The sequence below is a fragment of the Aythya fuligula genome, chromosome 2, assembly GCF_009819795.1.
Source record: "Aythya fuligula isolate bAytFul2 chromosome 2, bAytFul2.pri, whole genome shotgun sequence".
Taxonomy (NCBI): Eukaryota; Metazoa; Chordata; class Aves; order Anseriformes; family Anatidae; genus Aythya; species Aythya fuligula.
The window spans coordinates 65,492,007-65,519,047 of NC_045560.1; the positions used below are offsets into that span (position 1 = coordinate 65,492,007).

At 40.6% G+C, this 27,041-nt stretch overlaps 1 protein-coding gene across 6 annotated transcripts in view; it reads left to right on the forward strand.

Annotated features, from left to right (window-relative positions):
• The window catches only part of MYRIP (myosin VIIA and Rab interacting protein), a 225,104-nt gene that overhangs the window by 8,348 nt on the left and 189,715 nt on the right, over window positions 1-27,041 (forward strand). For 5 of the 6 annotated variants that reach the window (XM_032181842.1, XM_032181846.1, XM_032181841.1 and 2 more), the window contains exon 2: window positions 2,600-2,749. In XM_032181842.1, coding sequence (XP_032037733.1) covers window positions 2,640-2,749 — 110 coding nt within the window. In that variant the 5' untranslated portion in view covers window positions 2,600-2,639. Of the gene's footprint in view, window positions 1-423; window positions 482-2,599; window positions 2,750-27,041 lie in introns of those variants that run through there. The other variant, XM_032181844.1, reaches the window with a different exon arrangement.

Genomic DNA, 27,041 nt, shown 5'->3' on the forward strand with positions numbered 1-27,041 from the left:
TCTCAAGTGTAGGGCCACATCTTGGATCAGTCTCTCCTTTAGAAGTTGAAACAAGTTGCAAGTAGCTGGGTTGAATGAGTTTATGAGATTGGCTCCTCCAGTATCACATTTTATTAATGCATAGGAACAACATCTCAAATCAAAAAGGATACTGCATTGTCAAATTGCTTGAAATCTCAATGCAAATTTGCTCGTAAGTGGAATATGTAGGGCATTCTTGTCTGCAGTGCCAGGGTATTGGAGGGATGTCTTCCAGATGCACACTGTAAGCCCCCTTGAAACATCTCTTCTCCAGGCTGAACAGTCCTGGCACTCCAACCTCTCCTCTCATGTAGGGTGCTTCAGCCCTTCACCGTCTCTGTGGCTATGTGCTGAGTTTGTGCCAATAAGTCCCTATCTTGCTTGTGCTTGGAATCCCAGAAGTGAACACAGTGTCCAGCTGCAGCCTTGCTAGTGTGGATTTCTTCACTGCAGCATTAAAGTAAAATAGGTATCTCTGTTCTACAATAATCACTATGGCCATTTGTATAATTAACTTTGTAATTTGTCTCTCTGCCATACATAGGACCTGTTTAAAAAAAAAAAAGGGGGGGGGGGGGGGGGGGGGGGGGAGGTGGTTTGTGGGTTTTTCCTCCCACCCTCATGTAATGCTAATCTTCTGCTGACTGCAACCCCAAGCAATTTAGCTCTCATATAAGTGACTAGGAAATGTGTTACTTGTCTTCATTTCTTGTGTTGATGCCCTTGTCTGTCTTAAAATGCAGAAATGTTATTTGCACTTCTTAAAAACATTTTATTTTTATTTTATTGTTTGTTTAGAAGGGGCTAATTTCAAGAAATGTTTTCAATGTGGAAGTTTTAATTAGATTTAAACCAGACTGTAAGTAGTATTGAGTTTAGAGTATAATACAAACAATACACAATCAAGTATTGTAAGCCTAGGCTTTTTTGTTACAATGTGTTAATTTGTTGAGAAGAAGTTTTCTAGGGAATTATATTATTCACTGTAATTTCTCTGAGTTTTGAACTTTTGAATTCAAACTGATATTTAGTAAAGAAGTACTAGTAATGAAGGCAAACATCTGAACAGCCTCATTCAAGTAATTTCAATTAAGACTAGAAGTTATTTTAGGCTGAGAAACTATTTGGTGGGACTTGTTTTCCTGGTAACTCTTTCTATAGAGAGTTTGCCATTGTATATTTCCATTGCATAATCTGGATCTACTGAAAAAGATATTTGAGCATTGTTTATAAATATTTATATACTCCTGTGATACTCCTAGATTAGAGGTGATTTGACAATGTGAAGAAAAATAATTTCCTGGAGGAAACAAAACAAAGCAAAAAACAAGTTCTTTAGAGGTTAATGGCATATTGGGATGCAGACTGAGTCTTCTATTTACATACTGATTTTCATGTGTTTTATTTATAGTATCTGATAATTCTAAATAGACTTGAGATCAAGTCCTCGCCAACCCATAGAAATCAGAGGTAGAGGGGCTGCACATGTATCGCAGAACTTAGGTGTAAATTTTCCCCATCTAATATATGTTGGCAGTCAGCAGTGACAGGTAAATCAAAGACTGCTAGTCTGTACCAGTAGACTATATTTTGTATATATCACTTTATTATTTGGAACACTTACTTGATGCTAAGTAATATTTACCTCTTTGGTACAGTATAAGAACTTTTATATTTAATTATTATATATATTATATTGTGAGGAACTCATAAAAGAACTATGAAAACTGTGCTGTTTCTGAAACTGTAACTTAATGTGGAGATGGATACCTTTATGATTACTCAAATAACTCTATAAATCAAATTGTAGAAATTAATTCTTAGAGCTGAATTTACTAATTTTCAACACAATTAGATCATGAGAAAATAAATTAGAACAAATTGATGATAATTCATTAATTCATAAATGGACTAAAGCTCTAATTAAAATTTCGTAATACCTTCTATTCACACATAACATTGACCACTATTTTATCCAGTTGCCTTTCACAGGAAGGGGAAATAATGATACTATGGTGCTAGGTACATCTAAATCTTTCCAGTAGCTCTGGGAAAAGTGTTTGAAATATCTACGCTTACTCTTTTTTTTTTTTTTTTTTTTTTTTTTTTTTTTATGGTGTTTTAAAATAATTCCTGATCCTTAGTTGGTAGTACAAAACACTTGTGATTGCTATAGAATAATTTGTTCTTGGTTCATGCGCAGCTTCAGGGGTTGCATTTTGCAAACAGTTTTGCAAACTGCTGACATAAAATCTTAAGAAATTTCTAAACCTAATTTCAGTTCAGTCATTTTAATGTATTTCTCATTGAGGGCAATATTACAGTCTTCTTTCAATATTTAATATCACAAATAATAGATCTCTTGCATTTCATTTTAAAGTTGAGGGTGATTACTTTCAACACATGGGATGTTAAAAAAAAAAAAAAAAAAACAGTTCTGCAGTGAATCATTTTCTTCTCTAATATTTATGGCAGAAACTTTGTGTTGCACAAAGTCGTACCTGTGATTTTAACACACTCGGGAAAAATATCAGTACTTTCAATTTATGTTGTGTTTTGTTGCTGGTTTTGTTTTCAGATATTCCTCATAGTTGTTCACATCCAGTGCAGAGTATATAATGGGGAGAAAACTGGATCTTTCTGGCTTGACTGATGAAGAAGCTGAGCATGTGCTGCAGGTGGTTCAGCGAGATTTTAGCCTTCGTAAGAAAGAAGAAGAAAGGCTGAGGTAAGATTTAAAACATGGTTAGAATTATTAGTTGTTCTGGACCATTACAACCTGTTCTGTGGAGAAGCTGGAGAACATAGCTGTTTTGGCATGCTTTTCTTCTATTCAGATACTTTGTCTATATGCAAACATCTGAAGGTGAAGAAACTCAACCCATCTCTTTCCCCAGAAATAAACAGTAGGGTGCTATCCATTATACTGATAACTTAACTTTGCTTTCAGTAAACACAAAAGGATTGCAAGCAGAAACAACCCAAAAGAAAGTAAATGAAACTTATTGCAAGGTAGCTTTTTAGGCCCTGGAACTTCAGTGCGTGACAAAGGGGGCTACTGGCGGAGACAGGAATTGGATGCATTACTTTTCCTGTAGTTTCAACAATATATTCCTGAATTCTCTTTTTTGTTTAATACCTTCTTTGAACACATCGTGGTATTCTATATTTTAGTTAGCAAATACACATTCTCTAATACTACTAATCACAGATACCTGCTTCTTTATTATATACCACCATTCTGAAGTCAGCAGAGCAGGAAGATGACTGAAATTAATGTGAAACTAGGTGAATATGTTATGTGCAATGGTGAATTGAGGGAAATCCTCTCTTTGTCACGTATTTTCTATTATTTTCTGAAACTACTTGGTACATCAGTAACAAGAGAAGACTTGCATCATAGGCCTGATTAATTTTCAGTGTGCTGTAAGACTTCTTGCTTGGATTGGTAGTGCAAGCTTGCTGCTGGGAAGACTGGATGAAGAAGGCATTCAGAAGGGTTTTCTTGTCTGTTTTGTCATGGGTTGTACTTATTTATTTATTTATTTAAATTTTATTTATTTATTTTTTAGTCCTTCACAATAAAGCAGAGAGATATTATAGAGACAGGTTAAGGAGAGTGAGTACAGGGGCTTTCTCTTGCCTCATTTGTGTGACTTTTTTATCTTACCGGGAGCAAGCATACAGCAGCTAGCAAGCACTGGGCATCTTTCCTATTTTATACAACTAGATCCTCTGGTGAGAGAAGGACAGGGGAGGATGTAAGGCATGCCCACAGAAAGTTGATCAGAAAGCCTTGATAGATGGTCTTGCTTTGCTAGCAGGAGCTGAAGAGTCAAATAACATGCCACAGGAACTGAAGTTTATCTTTACTCCCAGCAGGTGCTTTTAAGGCAGCTGTTTCAGAGCTAGACACCAACGTCTTCTACAGCATTGCAATTGGTTACATGTTCATTTATTTTTATGTATTCTATAAACAAAATGATATAATGAATGTGTGGAGACAATTGCATATTTCTGTCTGAGTACTTTCATAGATGTGCTGCTAATCAAATTTGTGATCTTCCTAAAGCATAGGTAGTAGTTCAGAGCCTGGGGAAGTTTGACTTTATACATCTTTTGAGAAGAACTGAAGCAACACTGCAACTTCATGAGAGTTGAGTTTGAGGGGAGTCAAAGGCCTTTCTTGATTGTTTTTTTGTTTGTTTGTTTGTTTGTTTTGGTCTTGTTTTTATATTTTTATGAATAAAACCTGTGCACACTGAAGTTCTCCTCCCGGTAATACAGTAATATAAATTTTGTCATCCTTCACATGGGTGCTATGTAAATACTGAAATGAAATAAAACATGCAAGAAGACACACTCATCATTTGCATTTTCTGCTGCAAAGCTGAGTTGTCTCTACAGTGAGAAATTTTAGTAGTGGTTCTCTAATTTAAATATTTCTCCTCACTTTGTGTTGGTGTTACCAGACTGGCTCCTGTATATTTTGTGGAGTAAAAAAAGTAAAAATAGTAAGATAACAATAAGATAACTGCATATAGTTAGTGATTAGTGTGGTTGATTTGTTATGCCTTGCTGTTTTCTGTCAGTGCAAGGTGGGTTTTTTTTGTTTGTTTGTTTTTTCTTTTGTTTTGTTTGTTTTGTTTTGTTTTATCCCCTGTGGCTCTCAGCCTGATATCAGATCAATAATATTTACTATTCTTTGTTGCTTGTTCACCCATAATCTTTCTATTTCAATTGTGATGGTTCTGTTCTTTGGCAGTAGTGCTATGTTTTTATTTACTTCAGTGTTGGTGTAATCATCCACAGTCACTGAGGCTAAAATTATAACACAGTCTTGTAAATAGATGGTCCTGGTTTTCTGTGAATCAGAAATAGGCAAACCAGGCAGATCTGGCAAAATTAGGTGGGTGATCAGTTGGAGTTGCTTGGCATACATGCTCTTTACTGGGTTGTGGTAGTACAGCTTTGTGTACTTCACCTCTACCGTAGAAGCTCTACAGGCTACTACAGTTGGCTACTGGGATACTAATTATTATAATTTGCTTTTAGAGTAAATTTGCTGCACATGCTAGTGGTTTGTTTTCTCATGGACAATCTATTTTTAATCTTGTATTTCAGACTTCATGTATCTGAGTGAGCAAAGAGGAAGATTGGACTGTTATGAGGGTTGAACCTTTAATGTTTTGCTCTGTATGATTTCTGTGTCATGTCTGCAGTTTGCTTTTTGAAAAGAAACAGCACAGGAGAGCTTATTAGAGCTTAGAAAGCCAAATGTTTGTTTGTGAGATAGGCCTCTTTACACAAACAGTTGTGTAAATGAGATTGAATGCACTAGCAGTAAATGGAAACAAAAAGCAACAATCTTCCAGATCATCCAGGTGCACTATGGTCTCCTCCACTGTGGGCAAAATATATTCCCACATTGGTTTTGTTTTTACAGTACTGTTATATTTATCAATGTGCTAGCCCATTTGTTCCAGGTCAGGACTGCTGTGAAGTAAGAATGTTTTTAAAAGTAAAATAATAATTTACAAGAAAAAAGTGATGGATTTTCTTACTGCTTGGAGCAGTTCCTAACTTGTTATGTTTTGTCCATGTGGACAGATTGAAGGATAGGTGCTGCGCTGATACTGAATTTACTATTCAGAAGAACTGTAAAGGGGGAAAAAAGAAGGGTGGGAAAGCGGGCAGGGGTTGAAAGGGTTCAGTGAGGCAGGAAACTCAGTGCTGATACTCTACCTACTTTGCTTCAGAAGGCCATGGGCTAAGCCACATAAGCAGTATTTCTATAAACATTTAATGACAGAAGTTCCCATCCCCATATTGAATACTAAATCAGCTATGTGTGGGGTGGTATTTTCATGGTAAACTATGGAAACTTGCATGGGGCAGGGGTGGAAAATGTTTCTGTGGGGATGAGGGCATGGGTCTGCCTGGTTTAAACAACTGGTCTTAATCATCTGGGAAAACAGAATTACAAGGAAAAATTACTGACCTTCTGGTACCACATGGACACGTCGTCATAAGCATGTTAAGCAACTAGTACGTTACGTGGGGTCACCAGGACAGCATGAGAGGAGTGTTGTCAGTTGAATGTCACTCACAGGCAGAACACAGTGCCATGTTGTGCCTGATACTGTATGTCATAGCTAGCTGGTGAAAATCAGCTTTGCTGTTACAATGCAGTTACATTTTCAGCTGTGGTAAAGATGAATTTCACTAATCCATGATCAAATCTCCAGTATTGCTTTATTTGCAGAAAACATTACACATATGTGCTTACTGGAAGGCCTTCTATATTCTGGTTGTTCTGATCTCCTTTTACCCATAATTGGTAAGGGCCTAGAATAGAGCCTTGTGTGGAAGAAGATGAAACCTTTTAAATCAGGTGTTGCTTTTTTTTACATACTTTTTCCTCTCTGTCCCTTTCACACTGTAGCTCATTGGAGCATGAGTAGGACTGTGAAGAGGCTTCTTAGGGTACAGATTCTCATACCTGACAAAACTGAGAAACCAGTTCGATGCTTTTTCTTGTGAGACTACAGTAGGCTTCAGTGTATGCACAGTATGTGTCATGGGTCTTGTAGTGGATAAAATATTATACTCCTCCTAACCTCTGTTAATAGAAATATTGTCCATATGAGTCATATCAAACAGGCGAAATACCAAGTTTGACATTTGGGTAGCTATCTGTTGATTCGGCTTATCAGTTCTTGTTCCTTCTTCCTGTGGCAGATCATCAAATACCTGAATAAAAACAAAACAAAGCTATCCTTCTTCCCTCCTCCCCTCCAGTCCAAACAAAGCCATTTTAAAGCTGTTTTCCTGGGGAGAGGGGAGTAGGAGATTGGTCTCGTCTTCTCCACAGGCTTCAGAGTTCCAGCAAGTGGACTGCTGATCAATACCTGTTGTCAGAAGGGATTTTCTAAGGTCAGTCTGCCTGCCCTTTGCCCCAGTGAACAGCATGGGCAGACCACAAAAAGCATTCCTGTCCAGAATTCTGATATTTTGTAGCAGGTAGTCACAGTTCTGCTTCCTGTGCCTGCTCATTAACTCCTCAAGGGATCTGGTGAAGGAGGCTGTAACATACCACTTCATATCTGTTTCTTCCCATTAGCTCCAAGAGCAAGGCCCCATGCAGTGCTAAGGAAAATGGTTAGCACTTATTTGTGGGCTGTCCTGACAAATGTGTTCTCTACTTATGGTTAAAAAAAAAAAGCTTGGAACAATTTAGTCCTTTGAGGAAGGATGATGATCTTTGCTATTCTCAAGTTAACACAGCTGCACACTTCTCCAATGCAAGGCTGTACTGAGCTGTCACAAGCTTAGCACTCATCTATCTAAATTTATTTTTGAGCACAATGAATGATTCATCAGAATTGTAGCTGCAACTTAATATGTTATTTTGCTACTGCTTTGGCTTTTAAGACAAAATTAAATATATCTAGGGTAGTACCGCTGTTTCATGGACGTAAAGGTTCAGTAACGAGATTAAGAGCAAGACATTTTTATTTATAGATTATCACTAAATTTGCTACATAATGTTCCAAAATGCAAAGAAACCTTTTTTCTGAGGTAATGCAGGTTGACAGAGTCATCATTGACTTCATCTGTTTACTAGATGCTATATACTGTTATTTTGTAGCCCTCTCGAAACAGTGATACTTCATGTTTTAACAGAAATCCCTTAACAGTATTCTTGGGTCAGGATAAGTTGCTTATCAAGAAATAGTTAATGACCTGGATGAATTCTGAATAAAAGACAGATAATGGATAATGGTTGCGTTGGCTGCAATGTCAGTAAGGACTTTAAAATGCATTTAGAAACTGGCACTTGTCATTAATTTCAAGAAACATTGATCCCATGTGCTGCTTGCAGTCAAATTATGCTGTATTTGGAATTACGCAAGGAAGTAGGTATCTCAGCAGTGATACAACATGGCTGTTAATGTGCAGTGCAGCGGTGTTGAGTTGGGATTCTGCAGCTCTTCTTTCTGTGGTTTGCTCTAACAAAGCTCTAGCAGCTCCCTGCTCTAACAGCTGATGGTCCTAGTTCAAAGAGCAGATTGGTTCCGCTGGCTCAGCAATGGTACCTGCTCCACCTACAATCAGAGAATGTGACTGCAGCTGACTGCAGGGTAGGATCTAGCCTGTGCTTTACTGAAGAGAAATCAGGGCTCTGGAAAGAGTCTAGAATTAGTAGCAAAGAGCTTTTAGTTGCTGAAGTTACAGATTTAGGCCCATATTTATGTAGCCTAATTAAGAATTAAATACCACTGTGTTTCTAAAAAGAGCAGCTTATGCATAAGTATCTCTAAAAGCAGCTTTGTACCACTCACTTGGACATGCTCACTTGTGCTCTCCATTGCTCTTGACTGTAGTGGTAGCCCACAATGTCTGTTGTTGTTATTTGAATGCCATTTGGTTGCTCTAGGGAATGTGTGGCCAGAACTGCTCAACAAGCTGGCAAATACAGGACCTCATTCCCCAAGCTGTCTTTCTTGAATTTTGTGCCAAGTGTTTTAATACAGACAATTCCAAATGGGAATTTTGTATTCTGTTTTAATTGTGTTTACAAATGCAACTTTGTCTGAGAGGAAATGCTAGTGAACAAAGGGTGAATAAATATGAGATGATCTTTATGAAATGGTGCAAAAAGGAAGAAGCCTAATTTTAGTGAATTTTAGAGATGCTTGTTCGATCTGTGCCAAATTTGAATGGTCTGTTGGCATGCATTTAATAAAAAGAGAGTTTTTGCCAAGAGTTTATAAAATTTATTGCAAGCTTTTTGTGGTAATTTGGTCATTGTCACAGGTGATGACTAGTCAAATTAACAGCCATAGTTTAGCTAAAAGGAGTGAGCATGCCTAGTGGTAATGAATGGCAATAATGTAAAACCAATATTTAATCTTCAGTATCTTCTGTATGAGGAGTCTAAGGTGTTAAATGTAACTTAACATTAGGATTAATCTCTCACCTGAGCAGCCCTGCACTGGCAGGCAGGGATGTTCTCTTGAGTATGGAGTATTGTCTATATAATTTCTATACAATCTAATCATGGTGAAAATAGTTGTTGAAAATATTATATATTGTCTTTTGCAGAGAAAGTGTTTCAGGTTTTTTTTCTTAAGAAACAAGATTATTAATCTTTTTTATATGCTACTCAGCTTTTATTTATTGGAAACTTATTTATTAGAGCTCATTGTTAGTTCATGGGATAAATGCACAAATGTTCATGAGATAGTATATGGAATCTGATGAGGGAAGAGGTTGTTGAAGAAGTCACATAATCAGTGTTAAAGGTTTTAAGGATGGGTTATTCAAGGCTCTATCTGAATACCATCAGTTTCTAGATCCCGCTTTGGGCATGAAGATGAACCTTCTGGACCTCTTGAGTTCTGTCTCCCATTGTCCCCTGAACTCCAACCTTTTGATCCCATGGAGGTCTTTAAAAGATGTTTAGATGTAGATCTTAGTGATATGTTTTAGTGGAAGACCGGTTAGTGTTAGGTCAGAGGTTGGACTCGGTGATCTGGGAGGTCTCTTCCAACCTAGATGATTTGGTGATTCTGTGATCCTTTAGAGGTTACCTGGATCTGGGCAAACATTGTGTTGAAAGTTGAGCTTGTCTGCTGTGGGTTTGTCATCTGTTTATCTCTATACTGGAACTAAATGCTAATATGTGAACCAAAAATTATAATTTTCTAGTCTCCACTCAGCACTGCTGGGTGGATAATTTTCCTAAGAGAGGGAAAAACCCATCTTCTAGCATGTAATCACTGGGAACATTCAGCCTTTTGGTAAAGGAAACTTGTTTTCTTAGTAGAAAGATGGAAAGGTTGTCTGACCTCATGGACACTAAATGAAGCAGACTGCTGGAGAATAATTCTTCCAGTGAGATGCCTAATTTTTTTTGAGCAACCAGGGAGGTTATTAGAGAGATGCACCAAATAGCTTGATTAGTGTATGTGTTGGGCTATCTAAAGTAGTAAATAAGGTTTTATGAAAGGGAAATAAGTCACTTATACAGAATCTGATGTTCCTGAAGATGAAAACTGAAAACGATAGTACTTGCAAAGATGACCTTCTGGGAAATCAGTTGTTACAGTGCTGGGGAGAATGTTGAAGAGCACATGTGTCAGGTCCCAGACAGCTGAATTTCAGGGCTTTTTTCCAGAGGAGGAAGTTCTGGACAAGGCATCTGCACTTTGGAAGGGTGATTAGATCCAAAGCTGGAAAAGCCAAATAAATACTGTGGAGTGGGGATCCAGCTACTGGATCCTCGTAACTTCATGGGCTTGTTTTTTATGATGTCTAATAACTGTTACTGTAGTGCATGAAATAAAATAGAGATTGCTGCTGCAATTACAGAAGTGATTAAAAGGCCTATATCTGGTGTAATGCATCAAGGTTCAGTGGATACATTGTATGAAACCTATGGTTTTTTTGAAGGAGTGTTTTTATCTAGTTCGGGGATAAAACCTGGATTTAAAAAAAAAAAAAAAAAAAAGCTTTATGGGTCAAAGTCTTGTTCAACTTACAGTACTTATTTACACGGGACCTAAGTCTACTTTATTTGTTGGTTTCTCTATTCAGGTGTTACTATAGTAATAAAACTTTCAATATTTACTTAAGTTACAGTAAAATATAAATAAACATGAAAACAAGTGACACATATTGTAACTGATTACTTAATCTCCTTACTAGAATTCTTGATACATAAATGCTCAAAATCCATTTCCATGAAATGTTCACCAACTGGAAGCAGCAAGTACCAAGTTTAGTTGTGGAAGAAGTGGTATATTTAAAATGCATTTTTTTTGATGCTAGATGGGACTTTTTTTTTTTTTATGAGTTTCTATAGCAACATGTTGTAGACCTGTCCTGTGGCACATTAATCTGTTTATGGATCTGTCTGAAGCTGTATGGCTTCCTATCTTAAATATACTTGCCTTTGGTTTTCAAGAAAATCAGAAAGTGCTCATCATTATGAAGTTTGTCAATTTGAAATATTTATGAAACCATCATATCTGGAAAAGTAAAAGACTTCCCTCTACCTACAAAACAGTAACCATTCTTAAAAAGTACTTCCATATTTTAGAGATAATATATTTAAGGAAAGTAATATTGTCCTTAAAATGTATTCACTGATGTTTCAGTTCAGAGCAACTACTGTGGTGAATCAAGGGACAATCATTGCCTTTGTTAACTTTTATTTTTTGCAACAATTTGAACTTTTATTATTTTGTGATAAGACTCAAAGAATCTCCATTCTGTTGTTCATAGAAAAGCCCTGGTCTTTTCTTGTGGCCCATTCTTCTGCCTTTGGTTGACAGCAGAACCAAGAACACATGTAAGTAGTCGCCCAGGGAGATGTCAGAGTGGAAGAGACATGATGTTGAGTTGCTTTCATGCACTCAAATCAGAGTAGGGCTGTCTCCTCTTGACAGTGGTCTTAGCTGTGAAAAGATGAATTTTGAATATTTCTTAACATATCCTTTCCAAAGCCTATGAGTAACTGAAAGCCTGTCAGAATGTGCATGGCAAATAAATGAGTAGGGTGTAGAAGAAACACCTAAAGAAGGTAAAAACAGTGTATTAGAATGAGCGAAACAAGTGATTTATATCACTGTTCACTATGCTGAAGATTAGGGAGAGTGTGACAGGATCTTCCCCAAGGTATTGATCAGTGGAGGTGAAAGTGAATTTTAACAAATTTGACATGGTGACTTTGTTTTTGCCTAACACTTCATCCTTCAAGTTCTTTACAACTTTTAGTTGTCACATGCAGCTTCTTACTTAATGCTCTGTGTTAGAAATGAGCTTTGGAATGAATGGAACACCAGTTCTTAGAAACCTGTCCTGATTCTAGGAACCTATGTCATGAGAAGTTCATGGAAAGACAGCTGCTTTGGAAGTTAAAGTTTGATAGAACTGATCGATTCTTCACCATTCTACCACATTTCAAAATGAACTGTTACAAGCTGTGATCTGCTTGCTTTCCAGAAATCTCACAACATTTAGTTATGGGGAAGCTCAATTTTTATTGTTTGTAAACATGTTCTGTGTTTATGTGAGTTTGAAGGACTGCTAGACAACTTTGGGAACAGTACAGAGCTGACCAGAGTAAGGGGTATATTAAAGGGAGATTATCTTTTTTTTTTTTTTTTTTTTTTTTTTACAAATGGCAAAATTCTCAGCATTTTCTTTCTAAACAAAATTGGTGAATATTTTTGCCTAAATGAAAAATGTGGCATACATGTTTTGACATTTGTGATTTTCCCACACACTTCAACACTTTCAAAATGTTGTTTCAGAAATGTCTTCAGAGATGCTTTGTTACTGTAGGTACATTTGTTGGTTGAACACATGAAATAAAATGTATTGGCTTTTGATACCTTTGTGAAAATTATTTTTTTTAAATAGCATAAACTAACACTTTGATCTACACACTTGTAGTATTTTAGACATGCAAACATCAGCTGTTGTATCAGCTGAGGATGGTATGAAAATTAATGTATCACAAAACATTGTTGTAATGGGTACTACCTGAGTATATGTTTCTACCCCATGATAAATGTAAGGTAATTGTAATTTACCCATGAGGGATAAGGTATGGAGCTTCATGTTTACTTTGGGGTAGGAGTATGCATATGGACAGTTACTATAGATTAATACTTCTCATTGTAATTGAACTTAGAGTAATTTGTTAATATACTATTAATCATATTTGCAGATGGTGTGGAACCACAGATGTGGTAACCTCTGTGTCTGAGGCTACAAAAAGTCTTCGAACTGCATATCAAATAAGATTGTGAAACGGCCTGTTCCTTTATATTTGACTGGAATTAATTATTACTGGTCAATATATTTGCTTATGTTTCTGTCTTTATTACTTTCATTCTTTGATTCTCCTGTTAGTTATGACTTATCTGCTTTCAGGAAAACTTTGTGAACTCAAATGGGCTTTATTTTTCTGTTTCCTTTATGGTACTTACTAAAATTTAAAATACTAAAATAATCTTACTATTTTTACTCTTGACTACTATCCAAATTCAATGAAGAAAAATACATAAATCTCTATACAAATAAAAGCAAAAAAATGTATAAAGTCAAAAAGAACATAGCAGAGAAGCTTGTTAGAGGTGGCAGAGATTTAAGCAAACTTTCTGCTGTTCAGAAACACTTTGAGTGAGATGAAACAACAATCTCTATCACTTGGCTTCTGTAACATTGTCAATGATGTTTGCTGATGACATGCCAATGGCATGTTCTCTTCTCCCCCTACACCCGTTATTTTTCATGAATGCATCAAGACTTTTGGGTTTTGCTCTGAGCATAACACTAGAAAGTATGGAACCATTGCATATCAATAGAATGCCTGTTCATTAACAGGAGGGTGGTTCTGTACTATTGCCACTATCATAGTTTTTACGGTTTTGAATCTGCACGAAGTGATGAGTTTCTGATCTCCCTCTTTTTTTCTTACTTCTCTTTATAACTATAATTAAAAAAAAAAAAAAGTGTGCTTTGAGAAGGAATTTTGAAAATATGTTTAATTTTAAGGTCTTTGTAACTGCATCTAGGCTGTAAAGCATCCTGGAAGGAAACCTGTGGCTATCTTTCTTGGTCACACAGAAGAATGAAACTGTCTTTGGAATTAATGTTGCTTCATTTGATGGGAAGATGTTAACTGTGATTATACATCTTGAAAACTTCATTTTAATGGGTTATGAACTAATAGGAAAACAGACAAATACTTCTATGACAGACGCATAGTATCTCATTAGATAGGAGGCTGTAATCTAAATGATACTGTCACTAGTGAAGAAATCTATTTCAAGCTGTAAGATATCATTTGAAGTTTCTATATGCCTCATAAATATTTAATGTTGCTTTTTGACTATTCTGCTATTACAGGTAGAGGCACTTAGTCGGAGTAGAATGTAAGTTTACATTTCAAGTATAGTTAATTAGACATCTAGATGAAGACAAATTTCATTTTACCATTAATTAAAATTACTGTGAATTTATCATAGTTTCCCCTTTCATATTTTACCCATTCCTGCTCTTGAAAACATTTCTTTAATGATAACATAAAACCTAGTTACCCAGTGAACAGCTTTGTTCTGTGATAGACAGTTAAGTCTGTGTGAAAGCAAGAGTGGATTTAAGTTCAAAACGGAACTCTTAAGCAGTTTATATATCAGTCTAGAGCTAGTGGATTGTCTGTGCTTTACCAGGCACAGTACAGTAGCCTAATGGTTGTTTTTCCTTCTGCTATCTGGACTTTCATTTCTTTTGCCATTTAAAATTTCATTGCTAGTTTTATATCTAACTTTGTATAATCAGCACAACAACACTGTCAAAGTGCCTTCACAACAACACTGTCAGCTAGGGCCTTCAGAGTGCTACAACAGGTAAGAAAATGGAAGAGGACAGACAGCCTTGGGAATAAGAGATTTATAGCAAGTCAAACGTGCACCTTGTTTTGTGTAAACATAGGCTTGACTTTGCATCTTTGGAGAGCTAAAACTTGAAATTTGAAAAACTACTTCAGAGTCTCTCAAGCAGCTCACTTTCAGACAGACATTTAGATTGAGTTAATGTTAGTACACTTAAAATAGTGTAAAATAGTCTTTTGGATGGCACATCGGTGAGCCAGCTATAACAGGTTTTCCTGGCTTAGAGTAATCTAGTAGTCTGTAAGTAACTTCTGGAAAATGTACTTCTAATGTTTTGTATTGGGTTTAAGCAGGAACAATCTTTAAATTCTTCACATTTTCAGTACACTTAATTCAGTTGCAGACTGTTAGTTTTATTTTGTTGTGTTCAGAATATAAATAAGTATGGAAAAGGTGAAAATTGGGTGAGAATTAAGGGCTGGGCTGGAATGGGGGACACTGTTGGGGGGGTGTATTACGGGTCACCAGATCAGGAGGAGGAGGTCGATGAGGCCTTCTACAAGCAGCTGGTAGTAGCCTCACGATCACGAGCACTGGTTCTCACGAGGGACTTCAATTTTCCAGATGTTTGTTGGGTTAGCAACTTGGCCAGGCATGCGCAGTCCAAACAGTTCCTACAATTCATTGAAGATGATTTTCTGACACAGGTGGTGGAGGAGCCAACGAGGCAGGGCGTGCTCCTGGACCTTGTCCTTACTAACAGGGATGGGCTTGTTAGGGATGTGAAGGTTGGGGGCAGCTTGGGATGCAGCAACCATGAGATGGTGGAGTTCAAGATAGAACTTGGTGGAAGAAGTAAGGCTAAAAGCAGGATTGCAACCCTGGACTTTTGGAGAGCCAACTTTGACCTCTTCCAGAACCTGCTTGGGAGTTGCAGGTTCTGGAAGGTTCTTGGGAGAACCTGCATGGGTTAGGTTGCTAGAAAGCAAGGGTGCATGTGAGAGCTGGGCTACATTTAAGCAGCACTTCTTCCAAGCCCAGGATAGGTGCATCCCTAAGAGTAGGAAGTTGGGGAAGGGGGGCAGGAAACCTGCATGGATGAGCAAGGAGCTCATTGATAAGATCAAAAGAAGAGGAAGGTCTATGAAATGTGGAAAAAGGGGCTGTCCTCTTGGGAGGAGTATAGAAATGTTGTCAGGGCCTGCAGGGACACGACAAGGAAAGCTAAAGAGCCCACCTAGAGATGTGGCTTGCAAAAGAGATAAAAGATGATAAGAAGGTTTTTTTAAAGTATGTAAACAGTAAAAGGAAGACTAGGGATAATGTGGGTCCCTTGCTGAACGAGGTGGGTGTCCTGGTAATGGGAGATGCTGAGAAGGCGGAAATGCTGAATGCTTTCTTTGCTTCAGTCTTTGGTTCAAGGACTTCCCCCCGGGACTTCTCGACCCTGGAGGGAGGAGAAAGACTCTGGGAAGTGGAGATATCCCCCCTTGTTGACAAGGGAGTGGTTTGGGAGCATCTGAGTGGGCACAATGCACACAAATGGGTCCCGATGGGATGCATCCACGTGTGCTAAGGGAGTTGGCAGAGGTGATCACTCAACCGCTCTCTATCATCTTTGAAAGGTCCTGGAGAACAGGAGAGGTGCCTGAAGATTGGAGGAGAGCCAAGATTGAAGATTGGAGGAGAGCCAAAAAGTCTTCAAGAAGGGCAAGAAGGAGGATCCGAGAAACTACAGAACAGTCAGTCTCACCTCTGTCCCTGGAAAGGTATTGGAACAGCTTGTTCTGGATGCCATCTCCAAGCAATTGGAAGAGAAGAAGGTTATGAGGAGTAGTCAGCATGGATTTACCAAGGGGAAGTCGTGCTCAACCAACCTCGTTGCCTTCTATGATGGCATCTCCAGCTGTGTAGATGGGGGGAGAGTGGTAGATGTCATCTACCTTGACTTTAGCAAGGCTTTTGATACTGTCTCCCATGACATCCTGCTAGCAAAGCTGAGAAAGTGTGGGATAGACAAGTGGACAGCAAGGTGGGTTGAGAACTGGCTGACTAGCCGAGCTCAGAGGGTGGTGATCAGCGGCTCAGAGTCCGGCTGGAGACTTGTGACTAGCAGTATTCCCCAGGGGTTGGTGCTGGGTCCAGTCTTGTTCAACATCTTCATCGACGACCTTGATGAGGGAATAGTGTCTGCCCTCAGCAAGTATACGCCGACGACACAAAACTGGGAGGAGTGGCTGACATGCCAGAAGGCTGTGCTGCCATTCAGCGAGACCTGGACCGGCTGGAGAGATGGGCAGGAAGAAACCAAATGAGATTTAATACGAGCAAGTATAGAGTCCTGCATCTGGGAAGGAACAACCACATGTATCAGTACAGGCTGGGGGACGACCTGCTGGAGAGGAGCTCTGCGGAGAAGGACCTGGGGGTCCTGGTGGACAACAGGTTGACCATGAGCCAGCAGTGTGCCCTGGTGGCCAAGAGGGCTAATGGGATCCTGGCGTGCATTAAAAGGAGCGTGGCCAGCAGGTCAAGGGAAGTGATCCTCCCCCTCTACTCTGCCCTGGTCAGGCCTCACCTGGAGTACTGTGTCCAATTCTGGGCTCCCTGGTACAAGAAAGACTGGCTTCTCCTGGAAAGAGTCCAGCGGAGGGCCACAAAGATGATATGGGGCCTCGAGCATCTTTCTTATGAGGAAATGCTGAGAGACCTGGATCTGTTCAGCCTGGAGAAAAGAAGACTGAGATGGGATCTCAACGTGTATAAATACCTGAGGTGTGGGAGACAGAGGGATTTGGCCAACCTCTTTTCAGTGGTTTGTGGGGACAGGACAAGGAGTAATGGCTGCAAGATAGAGCACAGGAAGTTCCGCACCAACATGCGAAAGAACTTCTTCATGGTGAGGGTGATGGAGCACTGGAACAGGCTGCCCAGGGAGGTTGTGGAGTCTCCTTCTCTGGAGATATTCAAGGCCCATCTGGATGCCTAGCTGGGTAGCCTGCTCTAAGGAACCTGCTTTGGCAGGGGGGTTGGACCCAGTGATTTTTTGAGGTCCCTTCCAACCTCTTCAGTGCTGTGATTTTGTGAAAATACATATTTTTTTTCTTTCAAAAAAACAAACAAACAAAAAACCCCCACACTATTCTAGTTCTTAGCACAGTCCATGAGGCTCTAAGAGCGTTCACCTGGTCAGCAATTCTCTCAAATTTCATTTGTCTTTAATCAGTTGAGCAAGCAGCTCAAGCACTCTAAAGACTTTCTGCCCTTTGGTTATGTAAAAACATGCAGAAGCTTATTTAATCAATTTAGGACTCAGTTTGAAGAAGAAGACAGCAACTGTATCATCATCTGATAAGAGAAATTCACTTTGTTTACTTTTTTTGTAGTGCTTTATTTTGATCTACTTGTCCCTGATTAAGTTGATAGCATTGGCACATTGTATGACATGTATGTTGCTTGAAAATTCCCCCCACTCCCAGGCATGATGTATCTGTGTTAAGTAAGGTGTGCCTCAGAGGCAGTACTGACCTCTACTGGGAATGACAATTGAAGCTGTTGGGGTTCAGCAGTTGTGTTGTCTTGCAGTAGACCACTTAGCAACAACAGCCCAACACCACCTTTGAATAAATCAGCAGAGAGGGCAGTGTTGCAGGAGGAGAATGTGACTGTCTGGTATCATCCCTTTCAGCAGAAATGATGATCTTTGTATGATCAGAAATGATATCTCAGTATTGCAGAGATTGATGTTTTAGCATCAGTAATTAACATGAGCATTAAGTACTACTAGCATGTTGAGCAATGCATAATTGTAGCATGTGTGAACAGGGAGGTATTTTGGAAAAAGCTATGATGCTTTTTTGATTCAGAGGGGGGAAAAAGTCTAATCCCAGTATTTACCAAATGCCGCAGAAGAGTAACTTCAGAAATTTGGCAGAACATTTCAGTGTGTCTTTGTCTCCATACGGTAGTGTTTACCCTTGATTTGTAAAATTCTGAAGCAAACAACACTTTCTAATGGTAATTGAGATTATCTGAAACAACGAAGATTAGGAAAAGAGAGGGAATCCTGCAGTAAGAAAGAATGTCACAGAAGCTACTGTTATCCAGTGAAATCAGAGGCTGATGTGCATTTTTTCTTATGTTTTCATGATTTTGCTGCTTCTAGTATGACTTATGAATCTAGCTCAGTTAGCCTTGCATGGATAAAACTTCTCTTCAGTATTATAAATTTTTTCTTCACTTATAAGCAAACACCTTCAACTTTAGGTAGCAGCGGATAGCACAGAGGACTTAAAGTCAAGGCTTAGCCTCTGTCTTCTGAATAGTAAAAACTAAATAATGAAGCCCTAAGTCTTCCGCATTTTGGGAACCTGGTCATATTTCCCATCCTACATTGTACATGTGTCATGTAGTAAACCAGATTGACACAGTTTGTTGTTGAGATGCTAATGGATATTAGCTTTTGTGAAGCTGTCAGAAATCATGTGACAGAAATCGCAAGCACTGTTTTTTTTTTTATTATTTTTTATTTTTTGGTATGCTTCCAATCTTGGAAAAACAAACAGGTTCTCCACAGATAATCTGCAGCTAGAAAATGTGTCACAGATTACCAGCAGTTAAATTTGAATGGTGCCATGTTCTGAGTAAAACATCACCAGATATCTTATGTTTGAATATGTTAAAACCATTTATGATTATGGCTTTTGGGGGGATTCGGGAAGTCAGAAGAAAAGCTTGAGGATACAAAGAGCTTCACAGGCCTCTCTTTTTCTATTTGAGTGATTTTTCTTAGGGGACAGATAAATTCTTGACCTTTATTGTTAGTGAGGGGTCTGGTCTTCCCTGAAAACATGAAATTTAATAAAGGGTTGAGTAAATAATACCTTTGTTCCTTTACATCTCTTAATAGTTGCCAGTAGAGCTCCTTGGCTATAGATCAAAAACTATGAAACCTATTTCAGAAGGACCCACATTACTTGCACATTTTCTAATGAGTTGTACTGACTTCAGAGGTAACTGTCTGGTAACAGTGGAGCACAGACTTTTTCTGTGTTAATAATAAGCCTGTGACTACATAATAAATTTTACTGGTTCATTTGAACCATTACTTCCATTTAAAATACTCTCTGTAGCAGAGAGAGGAACCTAAATTAGAAAGCTGAGTTAAAAATAAATAAGCATGAAACAGGGAATCATAATGGGATGATTTGCCTATCCTCTCTCATTGTATAGAGTCATGTAGATCTCAAAATCAAGGTACAGTGGTACATGTCATAAATGTCTTGGAAGATTTTGACTTTAGGGATCTTAGTTCTCTATAGAAGATTTCAGAGGAAGCCTTATCTATTCAAGTGTTGAATAGATGTATGTCCTGATACGTACATGGGTATACATACTGTAACAATTCTCTCTTTTTCAACTCCTTTTGTTTTAAAGTATTTCACTGCTTTGCAAAGCTTTAAACTGTGGTAACATTTTCTTACCTGGCTTGTGAGCTGTTATTGACTAATTTGTATTCATCGCACATAATAGCCTTCCTGGAAAAATATTTAAGGTTTGCTTTAATGGGTAAGCAAATATTTAGAAGATTGTACATACTGTTACAATTTTAGAGCTGGAGACAGTAAATAATCTATTTCTATGGCCATAATAAACCACAGCATTGTTCATTACAGAACATTTGAGTTATATAATTACTGTCTCTGTTATTGATCTCAGAAAAGGCAATGTAAATACATTTTTAAACAAAGCTCACACTTGGCACTGATAGTATGTTAATAAAAGCTGATTGGATTCCTGGCGGGAATCATTTGGTGGAGTGTCTATTTGTTCTCATGATTTTGTGAAAAAAACGCCCTGGAATGGGAACCTGGCACAGTGCACTCCATGAGGAAACAACAACAACAAACACAAAAAACAGAATTCCTGTGTTGGCACCAGCCTCTGAGCCTCTGAGCCACATGTTTATCAAGTGGGTTTTCTGGGTCCTCTCTGTACCTCTCCCTGTACCTCTCCCTGCCACTGTATGCATGGACGAAAATACCACCTGTACTCCCATTCCATCTACTATTCATCCCAGTCCCCTGAAGTCCCGTTTGATAGCCTCCAGGCTTCTCTCTTCAATATCATCTCTGCCAGCCTGGACTATCAAAAGAGGACAGTAGTCAGAGGAGCAAACCAGGTTGAGAAGCTTTCTGGCAATGTCCCTAACCCTGGCCCCAGGGAGGCAGCAGACTTCCCTACGGGTAGGGTCAGGCCCTCTGTTCCCCAGAGAAGGGAGTTCCCACAATGATCACCCTTCGTTCTTTCTTAGTGGAGGCAGTCTTGAGCCATGGAGTTGACTTCCTTGCCCCAGGCATCCTCCTGGGTAGACTTTTCACTTCATCCCTACCCACCAGTCTCTCAAGCTCCAGGTCCTCAAACCTGTTGTGTCAGGGCACCTGAGAAGGCAGGGCTGGTAGGGAGGTGGGTTGCCTGCAACGCCACCTGCTTCCATTCCTTATTTCCTAGGTCCCCTCCCTTTGCTTGACAGGGCAGGGGGTCCACCCCTGTTTGGGGTGTCTCACCCCAGTGTCCTTCCTTCAGGCCTTGCAGGGAATTTCTCCACCAGTCTGTTGCCTACTCACATTCCCTGACGGCCCTCAATCTCTCCACCTCCTCGAGCTCTGCCACCAGGCTGAGCAGGTCATCCACCTGCTCACACCTCACACACGCGGTGCCTCTGCCGTCCTCAGATGGCAGCAACAGGCTCAGACACTCCGTGCATCCAGAGATCTGAACTGCCACATTTTTGAGCTAGAACTCCATCTGGGTCACCACAGACTTTCTAGAAAGAGCTCTCCGCCTAGTGGAGACCGTGGCAGTTTACCTATAGGTAGACAGCCAGTAGATGAGTTGTTCATGTGAGCAGGGTGGAATGCTCTGCCCTGCCTGAGCGAACTGCCCTGCCATGCCCTGACTGATCCACCATGCCCTGTTTGCCCGCCCTTGTCGCTGCGCTCCACAGGGGCTGCCTTTGTACGTCAGGGAAAGGGGCACTGCTGGCTCTGCCCACACCTCTTCAGCCTCCCTTGCGAGGGCTGCTGGGCCCTGGTGGCTCCCTCAGCTGCCTCGAGTGGCCTCAGTGCCGCAAAAAAGCACTGCCCATGTCGATCACCCACTCTGCTACAGTACATGTCTGCCCCGGAGCCGACTGCCTCAGTAAAATATTTGTTTGCACACTGTGTAATAAATTGCAGTAGAGAAAGTTACAAATGGTGACTTATAGCAGCCTTCTAGTACCTAAAGGGGACCTACAGGAGTGTAACGATTGGACAAGGGATAATGGCTTTAAACTAAAAATGGCTGGTTTAAATTAGATATGAGGGAGAAATTCTTCACTGTGCAGGCAATGAGGCGCTGGAACAGGTTGCCAAGAGAAACTGTGGATGCCCCATCCCTGGAGGTGTTCAAGGCCTGGCTGGATGGGGCTTAGAGCAACGTGGTCTGGTGGGACGTATCCCTGCCTGTGGCAGGGGGGTTGGAATTATACAATCTTTAAGGTCCCATCTAGCCCAAACCATTCTACAATTCTATGACTTGTGGTTGAAAGTGTCTCAATTTATTTACTGTATGAATTTCTCATTTGATCATATATTTTACTTTATCATTAAATTTAGGCTATAAAATAATTCATTTTCCCTTATTTAAGGTTAAGTAGTAAGAGATGGAGGAAGTGCCATGTTTTCATCTTTTTCCTGTTTTTGTAGACCAAAAGAGAATGTTCTTCCTCCTTCCTTTTTCTTCCCACTCCCTTTCTGATATGGAAGGATGGTAGTATTACCTTCCCACTGTTTGCAGTTGAAGGCTTCCTATATTCATGCTTTGGATAAATGTAATGTTTATGTCTCCAGAGTAAACCTCTGACTATTCCAGGAAAAACAAAACAAAACAAAACAAAAACAAAACAAAACAAAACAAACAAACAAAAAAACTTATTTACCCATAGCAATGCATTATAGTTACTGTGTCAGCATCTGGCAGTAAGGCCATGGTTCAACATTCTGTGTAGCTGTTGTCCCCTGTAAATAGATGTCAGTGTACTTACCTGTCTAGGGGATAATATTGTCAAAGCTATATTGCTCATCTGTAGAGAGAGAATGTGAAGGAAACTTTAGGAGGCTGAAGTCTTTGTCCTTAACCACAAATAATGTTTGAAGAAGTTTATCTTCTTATATAAAGAAATGGTTCATAACTCAGTACATGGTAGCTAATGTCTCCTTACTGCTCTGGCAGTGCACAAGCATCCACCTGAGTGTTCTTGAAGCATTGCCAGGGCCAATTTTCCATCCTAACAGAAACAGGAGATGGACCAACCTCCTACCCCAAGACACTGTTCCAGAGAGAAATCACAGACCCATCTACTCAAACACATCTTCCTGTAGTTCAAGCCAGTTGATCTGGCATTGGTTCATTAAACCTGAACTCTAAAGAGAACAAAAAATCATAAACAATTTGGGAAAGTAATTCCTAGTAACGAAGATATGGGAGAGTCTGCTTATCTCCTACCTGTCTCTTCCTAGTGACAGCAAGTTGAGAACACTTGCAAAAGAGAGGTTTGCATTAGTTGCCAGATGCTCAGATGTCCTTCCAAGGCTTTTGTTTTTCCTTACAGATCAATACAGATCATCGTCGCTCTGTTGCAGCTGCCTCTCCCTTCGGTGCTTGTAACCTGCTTACATAGAACCTGACCATGGTATCAACCAGGCAGAAAACCGTGGCCTCCGCATCTCGTGCGGCATCTCCAGCCACGGTCGCCAGTGTGGCTACTCAGACGGAGGGCTCGGGGAAACACGCAGCTGTCCAGGTCCTGGGCTGCAGAGTGTGCCCCAGCCTTCTGTCGGTTTCCGACAGCAGTGGTGGGTGTGCCTGTGGGAGGTGTGCCCAGGTTGAAGAACTGCTCAGCCAGGTAGCGGAGCTCCGGGAGGAGGTGAACAGGCTCAGGAGCATCAGGGAATCACAGAGGGAAATTGACTGGTGGAGGTGCGCTCTACCCTCTCTGAGGCAGGCTCACGAGACTGCCACGGCACAGGCGTCTCCTGTTACGCAGAAGACGGAGGTTCCCTCCTCCTGCCAGGCAGCGGGAGGAGACCTAGATCAAGGGGGGGAATGGAGGCAGGTGCCTATTCGGGGTGGTAGGCGAGCCCTCTCTCTGCCCACCTCACCTTCTCATCTACCCTTAAATAATCGATATGAAGGACTAGAGCAAGACAATCTAAATGACAAAGTAGACAAAAACCCGTCCCAGTTGGAGGGGGCGCCTAAGACAATGCGACCTACACGTCGCATTGCCACATCATCCTTCAAAAAAGAAAGAAGGGCTATTGTTATGGGGGGCTCCCTCCTGAAAGGGACAGAGGGACCGATATGCCGACCGGACCCAACCCGCAGAGAAGTCTGTTGCCTCCCTGGGGCTCGGGTGAGAGACTTTGCCAAGAAAGTCAAGCGCCTGGTACGGCCCACTGACTACTACCCACTACTGGTCTTTCAGGCTGGTAGCGATGAAGTAGCAATGAGAAGTCCGAAGGCGATCAAAAGAGACTTTAGGGATTTGGGGCGACTACTTAGAGGATCAGGGGCGCAGGTGGTGTTTGCCTCTGTCCTTCCGATAGGGGGGATCGAAGCTGAAAGGCGTGCTGTTCACATAAACTCATGGCTTCGAGACTGGTGTGACCGGCAGAATTTTGGTTTCTTTGATCACGGGAAGGTCTACGCTACACCGGGCCTGATGGCACCGGATGGGATGCGCCTCTCTCAGAGAGGGGTAAGGATCTGTGGTCAGGAGTTGGCAGGGCTGATAGATAGGGCTTTAAACTAGAGTCGAAGGGGGAAGGGGCTAAAACCAGGCACGCCGGTGAAGACCTAAGGGATGGTATGTTAGAATCAGAGGGGCTGTGTGCCAGTGAGGTCCTTCGGTCAGATCCACAAGGTGCTGAGTGTAAGGAGACGCACTTGAAATGCTTTTACACAAACGCACGCAGTATGAGGAATAAAATAGATGAGCTAGAAGTCCTGGCCCAGTCCCGCAACTACGACATCATCGGCATAAGCGAAACCTGGTGGGATGAGTCCTGTGACTGGGGTGTTGCGATAGATGGTTACAGGCTCTTCAGGAGGGACAGGCAGGGTAGGCGAGGTGGTGGGGTGGCGATGTATGTGAAGCAGGGGCTGGACTGTGTGGAACTTCAGGTCGGCAATGGCAAAGTTGAGTGCCTCTGGGTAAGGATCAAGGGACGAACGAATAAAGGGGATGTCGTTGTGGGAGTCTATTACAGACCGCCTGGCCAGGACGATAGCGCCGATAAATTATTCTTTACAGAACTAAGAGAGGCCTCGAGATTAACTCCCCTTGTCCTTATGGGGGACTTCAACTTGCCGGACGTTAACTGGGAGTGCCACACGGCTGACACGAGCAGGTCCAGGAGGTTCATGAAGCACCTAGATGATAACTTCTTGGTGCAGGTGCTAACGGAGCCAACTAGGAAAGGTGTCCTCCTAGACCTGTTGCTAGAAAACAGAGAGGGTCTGGTGGGAGATGTGGTGATTGGTGGCCGCCTCGGTCATAGCGACCATGAAGTGGTTGAGTTCAAAATTTATGGTGACAGAAGGAAAAGTGCCACCAAAACCTCATCCCTAGATATGGGGAAAGCAGACTTCAGGCTGCTCAGGGAACTAGTCAGCAAGGTCCCCTGGGAAACTGCTCTTGAAGGCCTCGATGTCCACCAGTGCTGGTCACTCTTTAAGCGATGCCTCCTAGAAGCACAAGATAAGGCAATTCCAAAATATCGCAAGTCAGGCAGGCGGGGCAGAAGGCCGGCGTGGCTGACCAGGAACGTTCTAATGGAGATTAGGCGGAAACAGAGAGTGTTTCGCTACTGGAAGGAGGGCCAGGCGTCATGGAAAGAATACAGGGATGCTGTTCGTGTTTGTAGGGAGAAAGTTCATGTGGCCAAAGCACAGCTAGAGTTGAAGCTGGCTGTGTCTGTGAGAGAAAATAAAAAGGGTTTTTTTAGATATGTAAATGGAAAAAGGAGAACTAAAGTATACATAGGGCCGCTCCTTGATAGGGAAGGCCTGCTTCTTAGGAGTCTTTCTTTCATCTTTAATCTTCATATAAAGCAAGTTTTCCGTCTTGTTATTTGTATTATCTTGTTCTTATGTAAGTAGAAATGTGTCACAATTTTAAGTAACCTAGTCCTGACTTAATCAAAGTGGACATGGGTTTTCTGAATATAAATGGTAAAACATAGCTGATGGTTTTTCAAAATGTTTATCGTTGCAAGCAGTGTATACAAAATTCTGTTGATTAATATAACTAACTCTGACAGCTGTACTCATCTTCTACTCATTCACCTGGAGGGACAAACCTCTGCATTGTATCAGGAAAGTCTTTTAATTTGGTGGACTATGGTTTTACCCCAAGATAATGCAGTGATAAATGGGGTCTAGTGTGTTATAGTAGCCTTTTTTTGTTTGGTTTTGGTTTTTGTTTTTGTTTTGTTTTCAAATGTGCATCACATGTACCTGGCAGGGATAAATTTTTCAGGGTTACATAAGATCTGTAAAATCCCCTGTAATGGGTTTAATACTACTTGAGGGACCACAGGGTACAGAGGCACTAATCTGACAGAATTAAAAAAGGTTACTTTGTTTGGGGGCAATAAGCGTAATCAGAGTTGTGTGATATTTGTTTTCCCCATTCCCCACAACTGATTTTTAAATCAGATTTCTGACAGCATCCCTTCCTATAAAAATCATTCTGGGAGAGTTTTGTACTTGCTGCGGTATAGTATTTCACAAAAAAACGCAACCTGCACACTTTAAAGATGTCAGCATAATTGCTTTTATTTCCATGGAACATTTCTGATTGTTACTACAGCACTACCACTTTGTCTTTATGTCTTTGGATGCTCAGAAGTTCTTCAGAAAAATCATATTTGATTCATATGTCTCACTGTTAGCTGTTTCTGATTAATCTGTGTGTGCTGTTGGTCCATGCCCCCCTCCTGCTTGCTTTGGGTTTGCAGCTTTTCTTTCTGGTGCTTTTTGGCGTGAGTCAAGGAGCAGAAAGAAAGAGGGCTGAACATGTATCCATGAGCAAGGTGTCCCTTTCTTACTGTAGTGCAAGAGCAGCTCTAATACAGTCTAAAGGGAGTGTTGCACTTCAGTGTGAATTTGGCTGTTCTGTTAGTTTTCATGTTTTTTGCACCAGTCCAGCATGGTTTGTTTTTGAGGGTCTTTGGTCACGCTCTGATAGTGGCAACTCTGTCTGGCTCTGAACTATGCCGTTCCTTGGAGGTTGCCCATCCAGTTACCTACCCTTCATACAGGAATTTGAAGGTGGACAAGTTTGCAGTAGATTGTGGAGAAGCTGAGAGCCAATTTAAGCACCCTGGGAAATAAAGCTGATCCTTTTCTAATAGACTTGCAAACTTAGCCGAGTGCATACTTGATCTGAGGAAAGCACTGTGATTCGTTCTGTGGGTACAAAGACCGTAGAGGGCAAAGACCTCTGCTTAGAAAGGATTAGCTGTGTACAGTGACCTGATCTCCAGCCTCAGCCTTCCTGAG